Here is a 23,378-nt window from a genome sequence, read left to right as displayed (position 1 = left end):
GGGTTTCTCTGTGTAGCCCTGGCTGTCCTGGAACTCACTCTGTAGACCAGGCTGGCCTCGAACTCAGAAATCCGCCTGCCTCTTCCTCCCAAGTGCTGGGATTAAAGGCATGCGCCACCACACCCGGCTTAGTTGCTTTCTTAAAGGACACAGGACCACCAGCGCAGGAGTGCACCACCCACAATGAGCTGGGCTCTCCCACATCCATCACTAAGAAAATGCCCTATAGGGCTGCGGACAGCCTGGTCTGTTGGAGCCCCTGTCTTAGTCTAGGTTCTCTCCTCTCCAGGTGACTGCAGCTTGTTTCAAATTGTGGTAAAATTAGCCGCACATCAAACTTCGGTTTTCTTACCAGTAAACAGCCTGATTCATAGAATATATGTGGGGCTCGAGAGAGTTTCCTTTTGGTAGCCTGAGGTCACACCGTAGGGCACAGCTGATAACCTTGCGAGACCTGGCTGTGTTCACTAGCTCCACTACCCCTCATCCAATCCTTCCTTGAACTCATTCCATAGCTTTTGTCTGATCTCTCCCAGACTTGTTCTTGCCGACGTCCTTAGTAATGGCCGCTTCGCTAGATGCAGTAGTTAATTCCAGCCTCCACATCACATGTCCAGGGTTTTTTATTGACTGGCTGCACACTTGGGCTTGTCGTGGTAATTCCTTCATCCCCTCAGTTCTAGGCATTAGGGTGTTGCAAGACTTAGCTCTGGTTCATCCACTCCCCGGGGATCTCATGTATCCTCGCGTTTTAAAAACAGTTTGCTGATGACTCCCGGGTGTCTGTGTTCAGCACGGGCCCTCCACTGGATTCTCAAGTGGCTGCAGAGCTCTTCAGCTGACACGTGTATGAGGACTCCTGTCTATCTACTGCTATAACAAAATGTCACAGAGTGGAGAAACTAGAGACATGCTAAGTTTAGTTGGCTCCCATTCTCAGAGGCTAGGAATCCAGCAGAGGCCGCATCTGGGGTGAGAGCTTCGTTACCGTGTTCTGGGGCAGTGGAGGGAAGGAGAAGTGGGCCAGACAGGAGGGCAGATGGGAGCTGAGCCCTTTCATTTCTCAAGCACCTACCCCTGAGGAAATGGAATCAATCTATTGCTGAGGGCAGAGCCTCTGTGGCCCTTAGCCCCTTTAAAAGGCTTTGCCACTTAATACGGCTACACTAGAAACTAGATTTCAGTGTGTGTTAGAGGGTGCATTAAACCATGGCAACATGTAACGTATCTTAGAGGTGTGTGTGAAACAGCTCTGAGCCCCTCTCTCCCCGTAAAGTATGTTTTACCGCGATCTGCCCTCAGTAAGTTGTGTTTTCCTAGTTCCTCAGTCCAAAAGCTCTGAGGTCATCCTTGGCCTCTCTTTTTCTCATACTCGGTAGTCCATAGTCTAACTCACCATTGAATCCTGGTTTCTACTACGTCCCAGTGGATCTGAGCTTTGTCTCTCTCTCCTGTCCTTGTCCCTCAGTTCTTCACACCGCAGCCTGATGATCAAAACCAGTCAGATCTGCATCCATCTCTGCTCAGAGCCCGCCTCCTTCCCCAAGTAGTAGAATCTGGGTTTCTGTGGTGACGGTGGCGTAGGATCTGGCCAGCCTGCCCTGCCGTGCTCTCCCTCCCTGCTCATTTCAGCATGGGGAGTTCTCATCTGGCAGCTCTGTCTGTCCTGTCTGCCTTGGATTGTCTTCACCGGAGAGCTTCATCACCTGATCTTCGTCCTCTGCAAGCCCTCCCTGACCATGTGGCTGTTGCTTTCTGCCCGACTTTCCTCTGTAGCACTTACGCTCTCATTATTTGCTGCCCCTCCCCACCCCACCCCCACCCACGAGAATTCATTCTATGAAGGCAGAGCTTTTTGTCTGTTAGGTCACTGCTGCAGTCCTAGTGCTTCAAGTATCACCCAACACAGGTCGGCCCTCAGAACCGTGAACAGGGCATAAAGGAAGGGACAGTTAGCACCTGCTACAGTGGCCATATTGCACTGGTGGGTTTCTCTTGCCTGCAGGGCCTGGTATAGGTCAGAAAGATGAAGGGCTGGGATCAACTTACTAAATAGTTTAACATGCCATGATAGGCGGTTGGAGAGATGGCTCAGAGGTTAAGAGAATTCTTGCAGAGGGATCAGGTTCAATCCCCATACCTAGATGGTAGCTCATAACTGTTCATAACTCCAGTTTCAAGGCAGTAGACACACTTATTTTGACCTCTGCAGACACTAAGCACAGGTGCACAAACATGTGCAACCCAAACACTCATACACGTCAGATAATTACTTTTTAAACTAAAAAAAAAAAAAAACCAATTGTCATGATTTTAGAGGACGAACCATGCCCGTGGCTGCCCTCGTCAGCTTCCAGGGCTGGGAGGGCTACGGAGCAAAGAGCAGAGCTTTGTTCTGGCTCACAGTTTTCAGGAGCAGCTGGCTCCATCGTGTCATGATGTGAGGGGGTGGGGGAGGAAACATTGGGTGGGGCAGTGTGAGAGAGGGAACCTGTGTCAGTCAGGAGCCAGAGCCCGGAGGAGACCAGGAAGGCATTGTACCCTTCAGTGAATGACTTCTTCTAATCAGGCCCCGCACCCCCCCCCCCAGCACCCATTCAGCTTCAAACTTTTCCTTGGAAAATGTGGTGAAGTCAGAGCCCTGCAGCCCAGTCACCTCTCAGTGCCACCAGCTGGGACTGCCTTTTCCGCAGGAGCTGCCAACACTTCACACCTATGCTGCAGTAGGCAAGCGGGTGAGCAGGGCAGAGAGAACATTCAGGGTGGTGTCATCACGGTCCGAGTGACAGCTTGGTATGGCAGAGACCAAAGTGGGTGCTTGAGGGTGGGAGCCAGGAGCATATGACTGAGGGGACCTGGGGGCTGTGCGGAGGAAGAGGTGTGATGCCAATGTGTGCTGAAGTACTGACAGGCTAATTCAGGTACTGGAGGAGAGAGCGCCCTCGGGAGCCCAGGCGGAGTGTTCTCACAGGATGCACACTTGCACTGTGATTGTGCATAGGGTTAGGGGGGAGGAGGTTGGGGGGATTCTGGATTAGGGAGCCACTGCTTTATGCACTGTTGGATGGGGACAAATAGGGAGGCTGCCAGGTGCGGCCAGGTGGCTTGCTTTCTTTTCTTTTTCTTTTCTTTTTTTTTAAACCAAAAAATTAGGTACAATGCTGAGGAGGTATAGGAAGGAAAGCCAAGGACATCTAAATGCAGCTTTTGAAAATAGAAGATGCTTTGTGAACATAGTAATGGCTTTTGTTTTTGAGACAGGGTTTCACTGTGTGGCCCTGGTAGGCCTGAAACTCACTGCGTAGTCCAGGTTGCCTTTGGTGGACACCTACCTGTCTCTGCCTCTCAAGTGCTGAGATTAGAGGCCTGCACAGTTCAAAGATAAACAAACATAGGTTAATAGTTACTTAGAATTCTATTTCCTGACAGATGTTAATTTTAAAAATTTTCTCGTGATGTTGTTTAGCTGGTTGCTTGGTCATGAAAGACGGTTTGTGCATGGAAGGCTGTCGAATGATGTCGGAGAAGCTATACTCCCTGCACAAACACCTGCCGTGAGCTCTCCTCCCTGTTTTTGGTACCCTGTTCCAGACCTCACTAGCGCTAACCTGGGGCAGGGGTAATTCTGCTAAACCTGACACCTGCTGGCAGCCAGGAGTCGTTGAAATGTGGGCCTAGCCTGTAAAAGCCACCACTGGACGTTGCCAGCTCCCTTTACACCCACCAACAATGCCCATTTGTTAGATATTAGCCATGCGAATGCCTCGGCCACATGGCCCAGTTTGAACTGGCTTTGTGAAAATTGCAGTTCTGGTGTGTACACAGCAGCAGGAGTTGTGTTACTGTAAGGGTTAGGCATGTTTTGTTCGTCTTGTGTGTTTCCCATCATCTTTCCTTGCTTCTTGGATGACTTCTGTGTGAGTCCCTTCCCTCTCTTGACTCCTTTGAGACGACTCACACAGCATCTCTCCCAGAAGCCACCTTCTGATATGATGAGTTATTTCTCCATTCCTTCCTTCTACCCTCAGCTGCTGAGTCCTCACCCTGGCCCTTTATGGGCAGAATAGGGCAGAGGATAGAAAAGGCCTTTGGAGGCTCTCAGACCTGGGTTCAGATCTTGACCCGGTCTCTTCAGCAAGGTGCATCCCTTCCCTGCATCGCTTTGTCTCCTGTCAGTGGGTGACAGAAACTGTCTGTAGAACATTGTGGGAATTGATGTGATACAGATGTATCCACTGTGTGATTTTAGGCAAGTTACGTGACCTCTCTCAGCCTCACAGGGTTTTTATAAAGTTCCAGTGAGCACAGGCGGGAGACCTGCTCAGCACAGTGAGAGCTCATAGATACCGCAGTCACTACAGCTTAAAGGTCACTTCCCAACATCACCTGCCTGGTGCTGGAGAGTCAGGTCCAATTCTCTCAGTCTGTTAGCTCACGCATGTGCTCCACCCCACCCACCCCCACCTCCCACAACTTCTGTTGCTTTCATTTTTAAAATTTCAGACCTTTCTCCCCATAACTAAGAGAAAATGTTGCAGTGCAGTGCAGTGCAGTGGCCATTGGCTGTCAGTCCTCAGATTGCAGAGCGTTCTGTGGAGGCTTCTCTCTATCTTGCTTTAGTTTAGTCACGTGGACAGCCTTCCTTTCCTCTGCTTCCTCTTTTTGATGTAGAATCTCACTGTGTGCCCCTGGCTGGGTACACTGGACTGCCTCTGCCTCCCACATGCTGAGATTGAAGGCGTGTGCCACCATGCCAGTCTCTCTCTCTTTTAAGTTCAGTTTTTTGAAATAGAGTCTCTGTGTATCCCTGGCTGTCCTGGACTCACTCTGTAGGCCAGGCCGGCCTCGAACTCACAGAGATCCGCCTGCCTCTGCCTCCCGAGTGCTGGGATTAAAGGCGTGTGCCACCACACTGGACAAGGCATCTTTTTTGAATAAAAAATTTTTTCCTTCTTAATTGTGTGATTACATACGTATCTCTGTGGATGTGGATGTGTGAGAGTGCAGGAGCCTAAGGAGTCTAGAATGGGACCGTGGATCTCCTGGAGCTGGAGTTCAGTCAGCTTTGAGCTCCCAACCTGGGTGCTGGGAACTGAAGGTGGCTCCTCTAAGAGCAGCGTGCACACTCTCCACCTCCGAGTCACCTCTCTGGCTCTCCTTTCTGAATTCTCGGATCCCAAGCTTGCCTTGGTTCTCTGACCCAGTAGCCCTGGCCTGCTGAACAGCGATGAGAGGATCCATCCAGTGTGGGCGCTCTTCCTGCCTCAGCTTCTGAGTGCTGGGACTGCAGGCACGCTCTGCCATTCCCGGCCCCTGTCTCTTTCTTCAGGTCCCGATTATCTGAGCAGGTTATTGACTGTTCTGTATTTGTGATACCCTCTTAATGTTTCAGTCTTTGTACAAACACAGATAGGAAACATACACAAATACATAGTGTAGTATCAGATAAATGCAATAAATAAAAAAAATAGAGGAGTAGAGGATGACTTGGTTTGGGGGAAAGGCCAACTTTTGTTTTTAAGATATATATATATGTGTGTGTGTGTGTATATATATGATGAGTACATCTGTAGCTGTCTTCAGACACACCAGAAGAGCATTGGATCCTGTTACAGATGGTTGTGAGCCGCCATGTGGTTGCTGGGAATTGAACTCAGGACCTCTGGAAGAGCAGTCAGTGCCCTTAGCCGCTGAGCCATCTCTTAATCCCAGGAAAGACCAGCCTTTATTTTAGCTAACCTCTTAAAAGTTGAGGGAGAGAGCCAACCATTGGACCCTGTTGTATGGACTGCTTGCCTAAAACATTGATTGCTGGGAAGTCCGACTTCTTATCGAGTTTGTCCCTTTGTGCTGGGATGACTTCAGACATTTCTTTGGGGTGGGAGTGTTAAGTCATAAAGTTCACCCGTCACAGCCAGGGCTGTGCTGTGGTGCCCTATTTTATATCAGTTGTCTCACATGTTTTATAGTACCAGTATAGGCAGGTTGTTTGTTTTTGTTTTTAAGTCGTGTCTATCAGGGTATAATTATAATTTATATTCAATAAAGTCTACCTTAAAAACAAACCCTTTTAGGCTGGGTCATGCTGGCATACATCTTTAATACCTGCATAAGGGAGCACCGAGGTAGGCAGCTCTACGGCCAGATGAATCTACCTAGTGAGTTCTAGGACAGGCATGCATATTTGTATGTGTATGGTGAATGCACACCTGTGGGGCTCAGAGGGGACATCAGTATCCTGATCTGTCACTATGTCATATTCCCTTGAGACAGGATCTTTTACTAATCCTAAACCCAGAGCTAGACTTGAGGCCAACAAGCCCCAATGACCTTCTAGTTCCCACAGCCCTCCCCCAGTGCTGTGACAGCCAGCTTTTTATGTGAGTGCCGGCATCTGACACTTGTGCTGCACCTGAGCTGTTCCAGCCCCTCCCCAGCTTCTCTCAGCCGAGTGTTAGGAGTTCTCTCACTGTTGTAGACACAGACTGTTTGTAGATCTGTAAGTTGTAGGTACCTTCCCCTCCTTCCCCTCTGACTTACACTGATTTAAAACTTGTGGTAAAGCCTGATGAGCTGGCTCAGTGGATAAAGGCACTTACCTCCGGGCCTGACAACACACAGGCACGGGTGTGCGCATGTGCATGTGAACACACACACACACACACCCTAAACAAACAAATAAATAAATGAAAAAAAAAAAAACAAAAGCAAAATCACCCAGCTACTCATTTGGGCGTTACCTGTGGCTGCTTGTTTAGACTGCTTATACAGGGAGGTGTAATTGTGACAGAGACCTGGTGACCCTCATAGCCTAAAATATTTAGTGTCTGGTCTTTTATTTTAAAAATCTTGGTTAACCCAAGATTTAGGTAATTATGTAAATTTTTTCTTGCAAAACAAATGATCACGACTTTAATGGTTTAAAAGAATATACACATTAGCTAGGCTTATACTTGTAATCCCAGTTTGGGGCTAGCCTGGGCTACATAGTAGGAGATTCATGTTTCCAATAGGTAAGGAGCTGATGACAGCCTGGCTCGATTCTCTGTGTAGGGTTACAGTCAAGTTCTTGGCCAGGGCCAGGCCCCATCTGAAGGTTTGGTTGGTTTTGGCATCCAGGCTGACACAGGTTGCTGGCACAGTATATTTCCTATGCTGTGAAAGTGACAACTTTAGTAGCTTCAGTGGCCCCCACTCCCTGGAAAGTATGGCCCTCTCTGTGGAAGTTCACAGGGACCAGTCTTCAGTGTGAGTGCTAGCAAGATGGATGCTTATTTAATATGAAATCCCAGGGAGCCACTCCAGCAGTGTTGCTACAATCCTTTGGCTGAAGCAGCCAGGTCCTGCTCACACTGCCCAAGGGATCCTACAAAGGCAGGCAGGGATCACGAGGCCACCCTGAGTCTGTCAACCACAGTAACAGTAGCACATCCGTGTCTAAGAGGACAGTTGGTTTTCCTTTACTTCTGTTGTTGAATACTGTTGTTGAGCAAAAAATGGAACCCTTGTTGAGGTTTACTTTATAATTGTCTCCATGTTATTGTTGCCACAAGTACAACACAGTGTTTCAGATCAGTACAGCTAGCTTCATCTTAGTGACAATGGCTACATTGTTTTCCACAGTGAGGACACACTGCTTTCTTACCTATTGGATGCTACAACGCCATTGAACATCAAGGTCACCCTATCTTACCAGACTGCCACAGAAGTGTCCCCAGCCACTGTCCTCATGCTGCTTCAACTGTGTCTCATGGAAGGAGTGGTGTCTGGGTGTCTGTGTCTCAGTGTCTCATGTTCCCTCTTCTCTCTCTCCTCCTCTCCTGCACGTGTCTGCTTTAGATAAGAAGGCTGACTGCACAATCACCATGGCCGACTCAGACTTGCTGGCTTTGATGACTGGGAAAATGAACCCTCAGTCGGTGAGTATGGGGGTTCCGACCCTGATGGGACGGACATTTGTAGGACCTCGTTGTCCTGGGTATTAGAGGAGCCTGAAATGTCCCTGTACGTAGTGTGAAAGAAACAGATCTGTAAGAGTTCGGTTCAGGGCTGGAGAGATGGCTCAGTGGTTAAGAGCACTGACCTGTCTTCCAGAGATCCTGAGCTCAAATCCCAGCAACCACATGGTGGCTCACAACCGTCCATAATGGGATCCAATGCCTTCTGGTATGTCTGAAGACAGCCACAGTGTACTCATATAAATAAAATAAATATATCTTAAAAAAAAAAAAAAAAAGAGTTCGGTTCAGGGGTTAGGGAGAGAGCTTACCCTATAGAGTACCTGCTGCACAAGTGTGAGAACCTGAGTTTGGATCACTCGCACCCGGCATGGCTGCACATGGCTGCAGTCTCAGTGCGGCCGAGACAGAGGCACATGAATCCCTGGAGCTCACTGGCCAGCTAGCCTGGTGAGCTGGTGAGCTCTAGCTTTAGTGAAAAAAGGTTCTGTCTCACAAAATAAAGTGGAGAACAAACTGAGGAAGACACCCTGTGCTGACATTCATTCTCATTCATTCTCTCTCTCTCTCATTCTCTCTCTCTCTCTCTCTCTCTCTCTCTCTCTCTCATTTTCTCTCTCCCCCTTCTCTCCATATCCAATATGCTATTCCTGGTTTGTGGTCAGCCCACACGGAGGGAAAAACAGGCCTCTAGAAAGGCTTACCACTTAGAGTTAGCAAGGTGTGGTAGAAAGGAACACTTAAGGGAGGAAAAAGTGAGGTTGGACACGATCTTCTGCACTCATCTTTCCACCCAAACTCTTCTTGTTCTTTTTTTTTTTTTAAAGATTTATTTATTATTATATGTAAGTACACTGTAGCTGTCTTCAGACACTCCAGAAGAGGGCGTCAGATCTTGTTACGGATGGTTATGAGCCACCATGTGGTTGCTGGGATTTGAACTCTGGACCTTTGGAAGAGCAGTCGGGTGCTCTTACCCACTGAGCCATCTCAGCAGCTCCACCCAAGCTCTTCTTGTTCTTAAACTCTTCTTCCCTGACCAACTTGCCTTTTCAAATCACTTCCTTCAAGGACTGACTGACTTGTTGAGTACAGTCCCTCTTGTGAGCTAGCTTAGCACTTGTGACGAGTCTGTCTCTCCCCCACTCGATCCTGACGGTCGCAGAAGGACAAGTCACGTCTCACTGTCCTGAGTGTTTCTAGAGCAGCGCAGTACCTGGTGGTTTTTCGGTTGCTATAAACAGTTGTCAGATTTAAAGGTGTATTCATCTAAAATGAACACGGGCCCCGTATGGGTCCTCCTGGTCCCCAGGTTGTAAAGGAGCCCTTCCCGATAAACAGAGTGCGCCAGGCTAGATCGCTAAGCCCTCCGGAGCCCAAGACTTCCTCTCTGTTGTAACATCATTTTTAATAGTTGTCTTGGCTGTTTTAGATCTTGTGTCTGGTATTCCCAGATAATTCATGATTGGACAGAATTCAGCCTGGCTTCCGTTTGTACTCCCTTTTAAATGGGTTTTCTTGTTGTGCCTTGGTAACACCATGACTAAGCAGTGTGCACCTGCGATGCTTCAGTGCACCGCTTGCCCTGGTGCTGGCATCGCCGACCACAGTCCACTCCAGAAACCTGGATGGGACAGAGGCCACCAGCACAGGAGCTGGCTGCCAGCCCCGTCCCAGCTGCTGCGCCCGGTCCTTGCTCACTGCACAGCTCCAGCAGAGGTTCAGACACTGTGCACTGCTCTCTTAGAGGTTCACACTTCACACATGCGCTGTCCTTGGTCTCCTATCGTTTATCTACGTACAGGTGGTTTTGGGGGGGCGCATGGCACCAGCTTACTTTCCTTTGCACTTGCTAACACCTCGAAGAATTGAAGATTAAAGTAGCAGGCCTTTCCGCTAATGTGCTAATGGCCTTTCCTTACACTTCGTGGAGGTTGGAGTGGAATCATTAAATGCAGTGGAAATTCTAATCTCAGTGTCTGGCTCTGGTTGAGACGAAGCCGTGGTGTTGCCAGCAGAAGTGCACAGACAGAGAGCACCTAAGGGGCCACATTAACATGGTCCTCAGGCTTCCTCCTCAGCGGACGGCACACGTGCTCTCTCCATTATTTTCTCCTGTAGCTTTAATAGCAGAAGGTGGTGCATTTCTGCTGTGCAGCTGGTTTGTATTTTAAATAACATATGTTAAATATATTGTGTTCTGAGATACCTGACCTTTAAGTCGTCAGACAGAAAGCTTTGTGCCATATAAAAAGGAAATATTTAGTTTGTCCATACTGGGGGGGCTGGGGTATTAGTGATCCTTACCAGGGTGTGGAAAAACCCAGCAATGCTGCTTGCGTCCAACGACAAGGAACTTTTCTTATCCAGCTCTTCCTCATTTCAAATACCGAGTTAGAACATAAGTGGTACCAGGAACCATGCTATGTTCTTCATTTTGCTCCCTCCCAGTCTCCCTGGGATTCTGTTACACAGTAAATTTAGTCAGTGTCATGTGGTCTATAATCCCTAGCCCTCCAGAGTGCCTGAGGCTTCTCTGTGTGACAGGAGTCCTCCTCAGCGTGCAGGTTGTCCTCGGCAGGGACCAGCCCATAGTGAGAGCTGAGCGAAACCAAGGCCTCGGCGGTGATCCAGCCGTCCGTTGGCTCCTGGACTTTCTGAATGGGTTTTGAGTGTGCTTTTTCCCAGCAGCCCCTTTAACCGAAAGGTCTGCTACTTTAATCTAAAGTTCCTCTAGGTGAAATGTTCATTTTAGATTTTAAGCCCATATATAATGTTTTCAAGAAAATTCATCTAGTGTTGATCTGTTATGCCTAGTATTTGAACGAGGTATACTGCATTTGAAGTAGAGAGCCCCAAGTTTTAGGAGAAGATATTTGAGGATTCCGGTCCCTTCTGTCTACACAAAGCATGGTCGTTGGGATCCTCCTTTCAAGGCCTGGTTCTGAGTCTGGTCCAGAAAGCTAAGGTCTGCATTTGCGGAGAGTTATGGACCTGGATAGATGATCTTGGGCCTGGGCAGGCTAGAAGCAGTGGCAAGTGTTGAGCAAAACACACTAACTAATGAGTTTTCCTTTTTATCACCCACAGGCCTTCTTTCAAGGGAAACTGAAGATTGCTGGTAACATGGGACTGGCCATGAAACTGCAGAACCTTCAGCTTCAGCCGGGCAAAGCTAAGCTGTGAGGAGTCCCTTTGGCAACCTCAGGACATCAAGATGAGATGTGTAGATATGTAGAAATCCACGTCTCGTTGTCTGGACTTAGAGTGACACTTCCCTAATAGCATGAGATAGATTTGTTGCTAATTGGGTGTGGTCAATTGTGTTTTCCCCAAAGCCGGGGGTACATAGGGCCTCCCAGCCTGCACTGCTGCTCTGAGGACTTGCATTTTACTGTGCTTGATGAAGCTACTATGTCAATGATGGTTTGGGGTAAACTTAAGTTTCAGAATAAAATTCCGAACAGTAAAATCTAAAGATTGTGTAAACAAAGCCCTTGTTTTGCTTAGAAGTATATTTAAGGATCATCGTGTTGGACACTTGGTGTGACATTTCCCCTCGGGGACTAGAGAAGAAACAGCTTTCCATCGTTGACCAGGAATTAGTGTCTCACACTTAATTACCGGCATCAGTTTCTCACTAAGAGTTCTTAAAATAAAATTCTATACTAAATGTTTAAAAAGAAAAACTTTAAAAATGTTCATTTCATGCCATCAGAAACAGTTCTTTTCTTCCCAAATAAAATACAAGAATTATGGTCAGAGCTTAAGAGAGAATTTACAGCTGAACAGAACTGTTTTAAAATATTTTTCAAATGGGCATCTTTTTAAAAATCATAGTATCAGAGCCATGGATACCATTAATAAAAATAATTGAATAAAGTTTCTTCCAGAGATACAGGCTTCAAATTATAGTTTCATATTAATAAGTGTATAAACTGAGTCTCACAAATTTCCATTTTCATACATTTGATTGTCTGCATTTATCTTTCTTCCAAGTTTTTCTAATTCTAATGCTATTTGTTATAATTTAGGTTTGGGATAAAAATATGCTTTTGGAAGATTTAAAAAGAAAATTAAAACAGCTCTTCCTGATTTCTTTGGCTTTACTGTGTATGGTTTTTGGTTCCCTGCCCCCACCCCACCCCCAGTGTTCTCTAGGCTGTGGAGCAAAGAAAACATTGAGGCCTTATAACCCAGATGTTGAAGGACATTTTCTACCAGTTGCTTCCACACAGTTGCTAGTTCTTGACTGGGGAGGCGGGACATGTAGTGGGAAGAACACTTTCTTGATCAAGGACTGCCTCTCTAAGGCAAGTAAATTACTGCTTGCCTGAGCCCTGTTTTCTGGGTTGTTAGAAGAAAGGTTTGAGTTGATGGTCCCCCGTTAGGGTAGAGAGTTGAGCAGTCCCTAGATTCGTTGTTTGGTCTTTTTGGAGGGGGTTTGAGACAAAGTCTTATGTAATCCTGGCTGGCCTGAACTCTCCACATACCCCAGGCTGGTCTTGAAATTGTGATCCTCCTGACTCTGCTTCCTGAATGTTGGGATTACATGTGTGACACTGTACCCAGATGTATGCCCAGCTCTTCTTGTTCTGTCGCCCAAGGGTCAGAGGTCAGAAGTCAGGTGGTTTGATTCCATCTAGGTGTTCAGGGTCCTTCTGTGAGGCAGGGCATTTGGTTGACAGTGCCTGAGGATAAATTAAACCAAGACAGCTTGACCTCAGGTCCCATAGGATGGATTCATAAACCCACTTCCTAATCAGGGTGGCTCCTTAACTCTGAGAAGAAAGACCAAGGAGAAAATTAAACGCCAGATTTCTCTGTAGTTTGTGTTTGTGGCATCTGTCTGCCCTGTCTGGTCCTAAATAACAAAAGATTCTAGAAATAGGATCTAGGAATCCTAGAAATGTAAAATGTTATTGGTGTTGAAATAACACACAATAACAAATGTCATTTATGTGTAAGACAGGGAAATACTTAGTGGGAAAATGCAGAGCCAATGCATTTTCCTTGAGCATTAATTGTTTGGAAAGAAGAGGTTAGCAGGCCAGGGATAGAACTTACAAGTGCTGCGGTATGACAGGCCGAGCATCAGTTGTCTGCTGGCTGGGTCCATGACGATGAGTCCTTTTGCTGGCCTCACCACCGCCTGCTCCTGTGGTGTGATGGCTGCAGGGTTCTGCCCAACTTCTGCAGTAGCTGGCTTCTTCATTTCTCTTGTTCACTTCCCTGGTATTTGATGAGCAGCTGCAATGTAGAAGGCACTAGGGTACAGTGCAAGTCCTGGGGGTGAGCTTCAGTACAGTCAGGGAGACATTCAGAGAGAGTGGTTACAGACTGTGGAGTGCTGTGCAGCAGATGAGCAGGGTGCCATGACAGAGGCCTTGCAGTTAGTGACACCTGAGGAGAAGTCGTTTATAAACTGAGAACAGAAGGCTAAGAAGGGTAGAACTCAGGAATGTTGAGCTAAAAGGTGGCCTGTTCTAAAGCTGGCAAGGGGGTCAATGTGAGTAGACCACAGTGGGTCGGAAGGACAGGCCCACGATGAGAGCAGAAGGGACCCAGGAGCTTTGAGTAGTAGGGCTGGTTCATCCAGCAGCCGCTGGGAGCTGAAGACAGGACTTCTGTGATTGTTGCTTGCCGCTGTCCAGATTGCCACCATGGCAGAGAAAGAAAAAGGGTGAAGTGTTGTTAATGCTTTTGGTCCTGTTTCTTTGTTCAAGTAAAGCCACGAGTGCTCACTTCGTCTGCACAAATACTAAGTTGGAATGATGCGGAGATGTTTAGCACGGCCTGTGCAAGGCGGACCATCAAGGTTGAGAAGTGTTACATGTTTTTAAAATCTATAAATCTATTTCGTACTTTTATTCTCTTGGATACTTATAATCAAAACTTTTACTAGGATGTTGAATAAATTTAGTCTCATTAGAACAGAAAACAAGAAAAGTCAGGTGTCCCCAACTTCAGAACCCCACACGTACCTGGAGCGGGTAGAGGTGGGGTGTCTGTGACTGGGTGATGACCCCCAGAGCAGGGACTGAACATGGGGCAGCGTCATGATTTTAGCTTCCCCCTTCACAACTGAGCGAGGCAGCTGTCTGAAGACAAAGGGGTCTCTCCCAAGGAGTCTGTCTCCCATGGAGACAGGTGGGGGGAAGTAGATGGAGGCAGAGCTGGCTGACAGAGCCTGGCCTCCTGACACAGGTGAGCTGACTGCAGGGACAGGCTACTTGCAGGGTGGGCCCTCTCTGGCCTACAGCAAGACCTGAACAGGAGGGTTTGAAACACCCCTTGAACCTAAGTCTGGGGTGGCGAAGTCCCAGGTTAGACGCATTGGAGAAGGCGTCCAGTTGACAAGATGAGCTCAGAGCTAAGCTATTTGGAGGCATCCATTTGGACTTTGTGCACTCAGGGCTTGAATTTAAAGCCCCAGGAATGGATGGTATTACTTAGAGTTGGGGAATAGGGTTTGGGTAAGCCTTGGGTAAACCAGAGGTGAGGTAGATGGAAAACTTCAGAAGAGCACAGCCAAAATTGGGAAGGGTCCATGAGGCCAAGTAGTTTGATGTCCGACAAAATTGGCAACGTGGAAATCATCATCGGACCAGAACAAAACCGGCTCAGTGGCATTGTAGGGATGGGGGCTGGACTGGGATTGGCTTTGTAAAATCCAGTGACATAAATGAGAATTGTGTTTGGCCGTAGTGTGCCTGGTTCCCAAGAACTCATTCTGTGCAGGCACGTCATTTGGTACACTGAAGTTCAAGCCAGTTACTATTGGGCTTGCTCTTCTCCGTGTCCACCCTGGCCACTCAGTCCTTGTCCCCATACACTAGAAACTCAAGGTCTAGCCTTTCAGGAAGTTGTCACCATTTCTCACGCAACATTCCTTCATGGGCGTATGTTTCTGTCTCGCTCCAGAGAGTTCATTAGGAGCAAAGTCTACTTCCCATGCACCTAGTTTGAGTCCCTCCTCCCCAGGCTTGGCTGTCATTGATTGAATGAGTGGAAGAAAGGAGGGGAGGGGAAGGGAGAGGAGGGAGAAGAAAGGGAGAGGAGGAGAGGGGAGGGACGGGGAAGAGAAGAGAAGAGAGGAGATGCTTACCAACACTTTGAACAGAAGGGCATGTCTGAGGGTGGAACGCTAGTCACAGAATTGGATGGAGTCTGTTAAATAGATCATCTGCTGCCCTAAGGATGAAAGGAAACATTAGGACTTCACATTAGGAATTCTTCCTTAGCCTGACTTGTCCTGGTCTTTCTGTGAGAGCATTCAGAATGCCTCGTATGGGAGCCTGAAGTAAATGGTGAGAAAGATGAGTTCATCCATGCTCTTGAAGGAAGTGGGGTGGCCACAGGGTTGCTGATGGGTTAAGCATGAGCTTTGCCATTTTCTTTAGGTGAGTTCACATAGATTCCTGCCATCTTCCTGGAGAAGCAGAGGAATGGTGGGAAGCCTGGGTAGGAGGTAGATGGGGGGAGGCAGGGGGAGCCAGGGGGAGCCAGGGAGGCCTCTGGGATCAGTACCTGACCAGCCCACTACTGCCTCCTGCAAGCTAAGGTAGCAGAAAGCATTCAGGCTGCACTGGCCTCTAGTTGCTTTCTTTACAAAGGGAACCAGGTCATAGTTACATTTAGACTGTAAGTATCTTGACTGTTTTGGAACATTTTTTTTTTTTCCCCGAGACAGGTTTCTCTATGTAGTCCTGGGTGGCCTGGAACTCTGTAGTTAGGCCCAGCTGGCCTTAAACTCACAGGGATCCACCTGCCTCTGCCTCCTAAACTCTGGGATTAAAGTCATGCATCAACACGCCCAGCTAAGAACCAATAAAATTTAATTGCCGCTAACTAAGCAGTAACTAAATGAACAGGTAATCATTCAGTATGACATTCAAAGACTTAGATTTTGCATGTTAATGTTAAAAGTTGCAGTTCTAGCTGCCCTAGGCAACGGCTGCTTTCTGAACACAACAAAGTCCATAAATATTATTGACCAAAGAAGAAATCAGCCAGGTTGTGCCTCTATGTAAATTCCTCCACGGGTTGGGCTCACACTGGTAAGAATTAGGGATTTATAATAAAGGGCTGAAGAGGGGCCTGAAAGATTTACAGGCTATCAGGAACCACAGCCAAGTCTGGCTAAATCTTAGTTTTTCTCAATAGAGAGTTACAAAATCTTCTGGAAGGTCCCACCTTAGATGTGTCTGGAGACTGCGGCAACAAACAGCGCTTTAATTCTTGGTAAGAACAGAGAATATTGGGCTAGATTTCTGGCCCTTGAGAAGTGTGGAGTCTGATTCCATTTGACTGGATGTTTTATCTGGTATGGGATTCTAGCCAGACTTCTTGAAGAATTTTTTTTTTTAAAATCTAAAACTCACTGCCCCAAATGGCGGTCATATCTTCAGTTCTCCTAAGTCTTTCCTGACAGTATTCATGTTGCCATCTTCAGCAGGGTGTAGACCCAGCAGGTGCTGTGCACTTGTGGCCACAAATATTAAGTACATTGGGGACAATTGATTATACCGTGCTGTTTACTTAAATGGCAGGTAACGGGGCTGGAGGTGTAGCTGGTGGTAGGACACTTTCCTGGTGTGTTCGAGGCCTGGGCTGGAGAGATGCCTCAGTGGTTTAGATCATGGGCTGCTAAGTTTGATCCCCAGCACAAATGTGAGGTGGATCACAATTGTCTGAGACCCCTGGGGGATCCGGTGACTCTTGGTTCCTTGGTACCTGCGTTCATGTGTACATACACCCACAAACACAAGTAATTAAAATTTAATCTTTAAAGAAAATGAGGTTGCACAAGATATAGGCAAACAGTAAGTACTAATTTTATAATCAACTACCCACTGTTAACTCTTTTTTCACTTGCAAGTTATTTTAGAACTCACTTTTTAGAATATGGCACCTTCTGTGGTGTGAAAGACACAGGGCTGTCCAATACTAGGTACTTAGGGTGGGAATAAATGGACACAAAGAAACTACATGAATGGCTGGCTTAGGCAGCTCAAAGAAGCCTTAGGTGTGGTGAGATGATACCCAAGGGCATGGTGTGACTCAAGCTCACAATGTGAGCAAAGGAGAGACAGAGCAGGGAGGGTGCAAGTTTGCTTTGTGATTACACGTGGGAAATCAATTGAGGACCAGAGAGATGGCTCCGTGGTTAAGAGCACTGGCTGCTCTTCCAGAGGACCTGGGTTCAATTCCCAACGCCCACATGGTGGTTCACAACCATCCATAACTCCCATTTCGGGGGATCTGACACCCTGGGCACCAGGTGCATGCATCGTGCACACACATACAGGCAGGCCAGAAACTCATAGATTAATAAATATATCTTTTAAAAAAAAAGAGTCAGTTGAACTTCTTGGCAATAAAAACTGGTAGTGAGCAGAATAGAGGCACCAAGCACAGATGTGTGCTAGCCCTGAGGACGATGGAGACAGACCTCAGGAACAGCCAAGTGGCCACCTGAACAGGACCAGGGCATCTCACTGATGGCCAGTTGTTGTTTTTCTCTGTGTAGCCCTGGCTGTCCTGGAACTCACTTTGTAGACCAGGCTGGCCCTGAACTCAGAAATCCACCTGCCTCTGCCTCCCAAGTGCTGGGATTAAAGGTGTGCGCCACCCCTGCCTGGCTCCACCTTAGTTTTTGATACAGGGTCCCTCAAGCTTAGTGATTTGGCTAGACTGGCTGGCCAGTGAGCTCCCAGGGTTGGCCTGTTTATGCCTCCACAATACTAGGGTACTTTGCAGATGTGCTGCCATGTCTGGCTTTTCCATGGGTGCTGGGTATACAAACTTCAGGTCCTCAGGCTTGCATGGCAAACATTTTAAAAACTAGTCCATGTTTCCACCTTTTTTTACCTTAGTTTTTGAGAGCCTGGAATTCACCAATTAAGCTAGACTACTGCCAGCAAGCCCCAGAGATCCTGTCTCTACCCAACACCTCTAATTTCTGAGACTATAGGTGCAGCCATTATGCTTTATTTTTTAGATATGGGTGCTGGGAATTGAGCTCAGGTCTTCCTGTAAGCACTTCACCGACTGAGCCCTCTCCGCAGCCCCAAGTCTTGGCCTCTGTTAAAAGCCTTCAGTCAGATGTGAGAGTTTCAGGCCTATAAGCTTACTGACTTACTTGAGAAGTAGTAGGCAAACAGATCAAAAGCTCAAGGCATGGGCAACTTGATGAGGTCCCATCCTTCTCTTTTTAGCTGGAAGGCACTTGGCCCGGCAGTACAGGAGGTCCTTATCTCTCGACACTTGTCATCTTCAAGAAAGACCTTAGTGTATATGTGTGTAACTGGTCTGTTAATTCAGGCATGGGGCGCTCGAGCGTGAGTGTAGGGAGTCAGGACAAACTCCCGTGTGAGCCCTCACCTTGTACTTGGCTGAGACAGCGTTGGGGATTTTTGTCTGCTTCCATCTCCTTGTCAGAGTGCCCTAGAGTTACAGATGCATGAGCTACAGTGTGTGGCTTTTACGTGGGTTCTGGGGACCTGAACTCCGGGCACCAGGCTCGTGCATTACCTGTGTTACCTGGTGAGCCATCTCTCCACCCCCACCCTACCACTTATAGAGATAGAACTTCACTGTATAGTCCAGCGGCCTCAAACTTGCTGTCTTCCCACCCAAGCCGCCTAAATGCTAGGATTACAGGCATGCCCCTTGATACTAGTCTGTGTTTCTAGTGGACATCTCTTGGAGTTCAGTCAGATCTGGATAACAGTCTTGTAAAAACAGCTGTCTTTTTCTTTTTTCTTCTTTTTTCCTTTCCTTTTCTTTTTCTTCTTTTCTTTTCTTTTCTTTTTTTTTTCTTTTTTCTTTTTTCTTTTTTTCTTTATTTTTCTTTTTGGACTTACTGTTAGACCAGAGCTGTGCAGAGAAGACCTGGAATTTTTCCGTTTAATGTAGACAGTTTTTAATGTATTTTTCCTTTGGGCCCGGGTCTTCATCCAAAAACCTGTACTTGACCCCATGCACTGTAGTCATCTTAGACTGAACAGATGCTGACTCCGAGAAGCAGCGTGAAGGAGCTGAAGCAGTGCAGGTAGTCACCTGGGTACCCATCCCATCTGAAAGCCAGAGGGCTGGCTTCTGCGCAGGGTCACCTCCATTTCCTCCTGAGACAATCACAATCCCTCCAGGCTGTAATGTAGCTGGTGCCTTCAGTAGCATACAGACACAGCGCATGTGTGGGCACTGGCTTGGCAGAGATAGTTTTGATGGTAGCAGAAGTGAATGTGTACTGTTCCAAGTGCCTAGCCCTAAAACACCCCAGCCCTTCCAGGTGTATTGTACTGTACCTTCCCCACAGGGCTGGCCGGGATGTTTAAGGACAGTGCCTGGCACTTCGTTGGCACTCAGCATGTGACGATTTTCCTTGTTCTAGAAAATTTTTGGTTCATGGGTAAGCCAGCCAATAGAATCCAGTTCTTTTTAGCTCTACTTGATTCTAGGCTCTGTCCAGAAAACACAAGATGCATCTTTGTTGGGCCCTGTCCAATCTTGTGAATCATACCAACTTTCAAGTTTGAGCTCAGAGAGGATTGGAATTTGAGGCCAAAGAAGGCAAAATATTTCCCTTTCCCATTCGTGTTAAGTTCTTCAGTGATGGGTAATGGAAACAGATGGCCGTGGGTTCAAACACAGGCTCTATCCTTACCTACCTGCCTGTTTGCATCACAGACGGCTATTGCGATGGGTAGATGGACCAGAACCCCGGCTCAGAATGATAATGTTAGTTATGCAGCCTAGTTCAGGCCACATCCTTACTTGTTAGATGGGGAAATAATCTCCCTATGCAGGGCTGTAAGAACTAGAGACTAACGCATGGAGATATAAACCGACTGCCCGGCAGCGCCAAAGGGAAAGGTGTGCAGCCACTTTAACCAGAGCCCTTCGGGGGTCTTGGCAGTTTAGGTGGCCAAGTGGTTCCACGTTTGCTTTATTATCTTTATCCCTCTCTGAGAGCCAGGTGGGTCCTGCCCAAAGGCCACAGCACGTAGGAGAGGACAGGTTTGTTTCACAGCTGAGGTGCCAAGTAGCACCCAAACCCAGTCTCACCCGCCTTTCCACCACGAAGCCCTTGGCGCCAAACAGTGTTGCTTCAGCTGCTAGTACTTAATGTGCTTTTGCTTGGAACCGTTTTCAGCTCCTGGGAGCAATATGGTGGTGCCTTAAGTGCTCCCTGCTCAGTCCCTTGCTTTCTCCGTCTAGGACCTGTGTGCTTGAAGACCCCGGTCCAGTTTACTCTCCTTCAAGATTCACCAAGTTGTGGGCCCAGGGCCAGTGGAGTGAGGGCGGACGGTGGGGAGGACAACGAAGAATTTTGCCGGGAAGGGGTCCAGCAGGGTCTTGGCCAACGCAGCATTAGCTATGCTCGGGACCCTAGGGTGGGAGAGGGAACAGAAAAGGTACTTGTGCCCGGAAAGGTTGCAAACTCCTCTCGGGCTTGAGGAAGAAGCTGAGCGCCGCGGAACTGGGTGGAAGGAGCCCTCTAGGCTCTCCTCAGGTGCGGGGGGCCTGCCTGGGTGCGGTCCCAGCCCGCAGGCTGGCAGGCGGAGGTGGTGCGCTGGAGGCACCCGGTGTTGGGGGCGTGGCACGGCGGCCAGCCCGGGCGGCGGCGCGAGCTCCCGGGAAGTGGGGCCCCCGCCAAGGAAGGCGCCGTGGGCTCGGCCCTCCCTCCCCGCGCCCGGCGGGACCCTGCGCCTGTGTCGGGAGAGGCCGGCGTCCGGCAGATGCACGCGGGGCGGGGGTTGGGGAGAGGCGGGGAGAGAGAACCCACAACAAAACTTGGCTCGCTGCGTCCACGGCTCGACTTGAATGACAGGAGCCGGCGCCCGCGGAGCGCAGCGGACACCCGTGAGCCTGTTCCGCCCACGGCGCGGCGCGCAACGACAGGTAGGACGCGGGCGGCCGGTGAGCCGAGGAACCACGGGCCACCCGGCCGCGCCCCGGGCAGCTCTCTCTGACTTCTCGCCGTGTTCCCGCCGCCCCAGCCGGGGAGGATCGCCGTATCCCACCCTGTCCGGCGGACCCCGCGCAAGGGGCACTGTTAGGCACACCTCCATAGGGGGTGGCGGGCCCCCTGTGGGATCGGGAGCAAGGGGCAGGGGACGCTTTTTCTACTCGATGTTCAATCCCTGCCTTCGGGCTCCTCCCGCTGCGCACATCTGGAAAGAATCGGCGAGCGGATGGGGAGGGGAAGTGGAGGCACACGGGAGGGTGACAGGGACTGTGGGGGCAGGTGGAACTGGGAAGGGGCCTGAACCTCTGCACCCAGAACTGGGGCCCAGGGCACCCTGCGTCTTTTCACATCCGTTCGTCGGGGGCTCCACTGAGTCCAACACCGACCTCTTTACATACAGAAACAAGCACAGAAAGGCAGAAATCAGTCCCCAGGGCGCCAGAGCAGGTGGGGCGCACAGACAAGCAGCGGAACTTGGCTTCGGCAGCTTAGGTGCAGTCTAACATAGTCTAGCATTCCGACCACTCCGTCTAGGCAGCTGCTTCCAGGGAACACAGAAAGGGGCAGGGCAAGGAGCATGGTCGTCCCCAGGTTGTGTGGGTCTCAGAACCACTATCAGCCTGGTGCAGGGTTGGGGGTGGGGTGGGCCGGGATGGGTGAGTTGGAATACCTGACCTGCAGTCAGGTGGAAGAAGGGGGTGGGGTCGGCCTGGGATTCCAGTGCTGGGGCCCGGGTTGGGAGGCAGCGCTGCTGCTGCTGAAGGTGCGGGAGAGAAGAAGGCGTGCAGCGAGGGCTGTCGCCCAGGCTAGGATGCAGGTGTGCAAGAGGTGGCAGGAGGATGTGCATTAGCAACCTGAGCGTCTGCTGGGGAAGGTGAAACCGCTCTCTGCCTGGCACGAAGAGGCACCTGGACTGTGGGCTGGGCGGACCCCTGGGTAGGCCTTTCCTCCACCCCTCCCTTTTGCCCTGGAAAAGCCCAAATGATCAGATCCCGGGCTCACAGGGCAAACACCACTGGGAAGGGCCCGGGCTGCTCTGGAAAAAGTCATGAATGACTGGTCTGGGGCTTCTGCCCGCTTCCGTACACTCTCGGAGCCCTGGGCCCAGTCTTCAGTGTGTAAGGTAAGACGTGTCAAGAGTCAATGACCTGTACACCATGAGAGCTACTCTTTGTCCCTTCCGTCTGAATCCTGGGTAGGAGGTGGCACCTGTAGGCTTGTTGGCGTCATATGTAAGAGTGCTGATCATGCCTTATTGGAACCCTGATGACTATCACCAACATCCTGGCATGGTGGTTGATGCCCTCGGCAACCTGTGCCTCCACACCCAATTCTATTCCCTGGTTACATGCTTTAACACACCTACCTCTTTCCTGCCGCTACTCCACACCTTGCCCATGGTTTCCACCTGCTTTGTTCACTCGGGGAACTTCTACTCGGCCTTCAAGAGCAGCTCAGGGCTATGAGCAGAAGACAACCTTTAGTCCTAGTCTTAACTTTAATTGATTAATTAATTAATCTATTTATTTACTTTGTGTGCGTGTGTGTGTTTTCGTATGTGCATGCCATACAGCATGTGCAGGAGTCAGAGGACAACTTGCCAGAATTGGTTGTCTCCGGCTCCCCTGTGGGTCCTGGGTTGCAATTCTGGTTATCAGGCTTGGAGGCAGGTCGCTAACCATGACTGGCTGGGCCATCGCGCCCTTGTTTTCCTGCTTTTTAATTGTGTGATTGTGTGTGCAGGTGCTGGCAGGGGCCAGCGGCATCAGATCCCCCGGAGCTGGGGTTACAGGCAGTTGGGAGTCATCCTAGAGAGTGCTGGGCTCAGTCTTCTGAGAGCAGAGCGCTGCTCTTAACAGGTGGGCCATCTCTTCTGCTCCTGACAGTTTTCTCTTTCTTTCTTTCTTTCTTTCTTTCTTTCTTTCTTTCTTTCTTTCTTTCTTTCTTTCTTTCTTTCTTTCTTTCTTTCTTTCTCTCATTCTCTCGTTCTCTCGTTCTTTCTTTCTTTCTAACACATTCAGTTATACAGCAGGGAATCTGAACAGATGGTATTGTAGGTCTTTCTCCTCTGCCTTTCACCAATCCATTCCACTCCTGGAGTCAGGGAGGCTCGGCCTCTAACCTTGAAGGACAAACCCAAGGCCCCTGGACCAAGAACTCCTGAGGAGTCTGAGGAGTCTGAGGTGGGCAGCAGTAGGGACCATTTGCCCTCGAGTGTCCAGCTTGCAAATTAGGAGCATAGTTTATGCCTAGTCCTGAACCTTCTATTGCTCCAGCAAGCTAGAGCCCAGAAGAGAGTCGGAGCTCGGCGAGTGTTCCCTGCACTGAGTGCAGGAGGTAGTGCTGGGCTCTGAGCATCTGCTCCAAGCCTCACCCATTCTTCCTTGCTTGCTCTGGAATCCATGCTGTCCATCCGAGCAGGGGTCTGAGCATCTGCTCCAAGC

The 23,378-nt window shown here is 49.1% G+C and overlaps 2 protein-coding genes and 1 non-coding gene across 4 annotated transcripts in view; all 3 read left to right on the top strand.

The window, feature by feature from the left end:
- Scp2 (sterol carrier protein 2) overlaps positions 1-12,053 on the top strand; it is an 88,448-nt gene extending 76,395 nt beyond the window's left edge. The window contains exons 14-15 of the mRNA XM_029540387.1: positions 7,840-7,919; positions 11,049-12,053. Of these exons, the coding sequence (XP_029396247.1) occupies positions 7,840-7,919; positions 11,049-11,144 (176 nt within the window). The 3' untranslated portion in view covers positions 11,145-12,053. The remainder of the gene's footprint in view (positions 1-7,839; positions 7,920-11,048) is intronic.
- A 1,642-nt stretch (positions 12,054-13,695) lies between these two features.
- Positions 13,696-13,799, top strand: LOC115064269. The gene has a single exon (XR_003844115.1). It is a non-coding gene; the product is annotated as a U6 spliceosomal RNA (small nuclear RNA).
- A 6,848-nt stretch (positions 13,800-20,647) lies between these two features.
- Positions 20,648-23,378, top strand: part of Podn (podocan) — an 18,344-nt gene continuing 15,613 nt past the window's right edge. The window contains exons 1-2 of one of the 2 annotated variants that reach the window (XM_021200318.1): positions 20,648-20,867; positions 22,678-22,793. The gene's annotated coding sequence lies outside the window, so the exon portion shown is untranslated. The remainder of the gene's footprint in view (positions 20,868-22,677; positions 22,794-23,378) is intronic. The other variant, XM_029539895.1, reaches the window with a different exon arrangement.

Source organism: Mus pahari, chromosome 6, assembly GCF_900095145.1.
Source record: "Mus pahari chromosome 6, PAHARI_EIJ_v1.1, whole genome shotgun sequence".
NCBI lineage: Eukaryota > Metazoa > Chordata > Mammalia > Rodentia > Muridae > Mus > Mus pahari.
The sequence above is the reverse complement of the archived record's forward strand: the minus strand, read 5'-3'. Positions and strand labels throughout refer to the sequence as shown.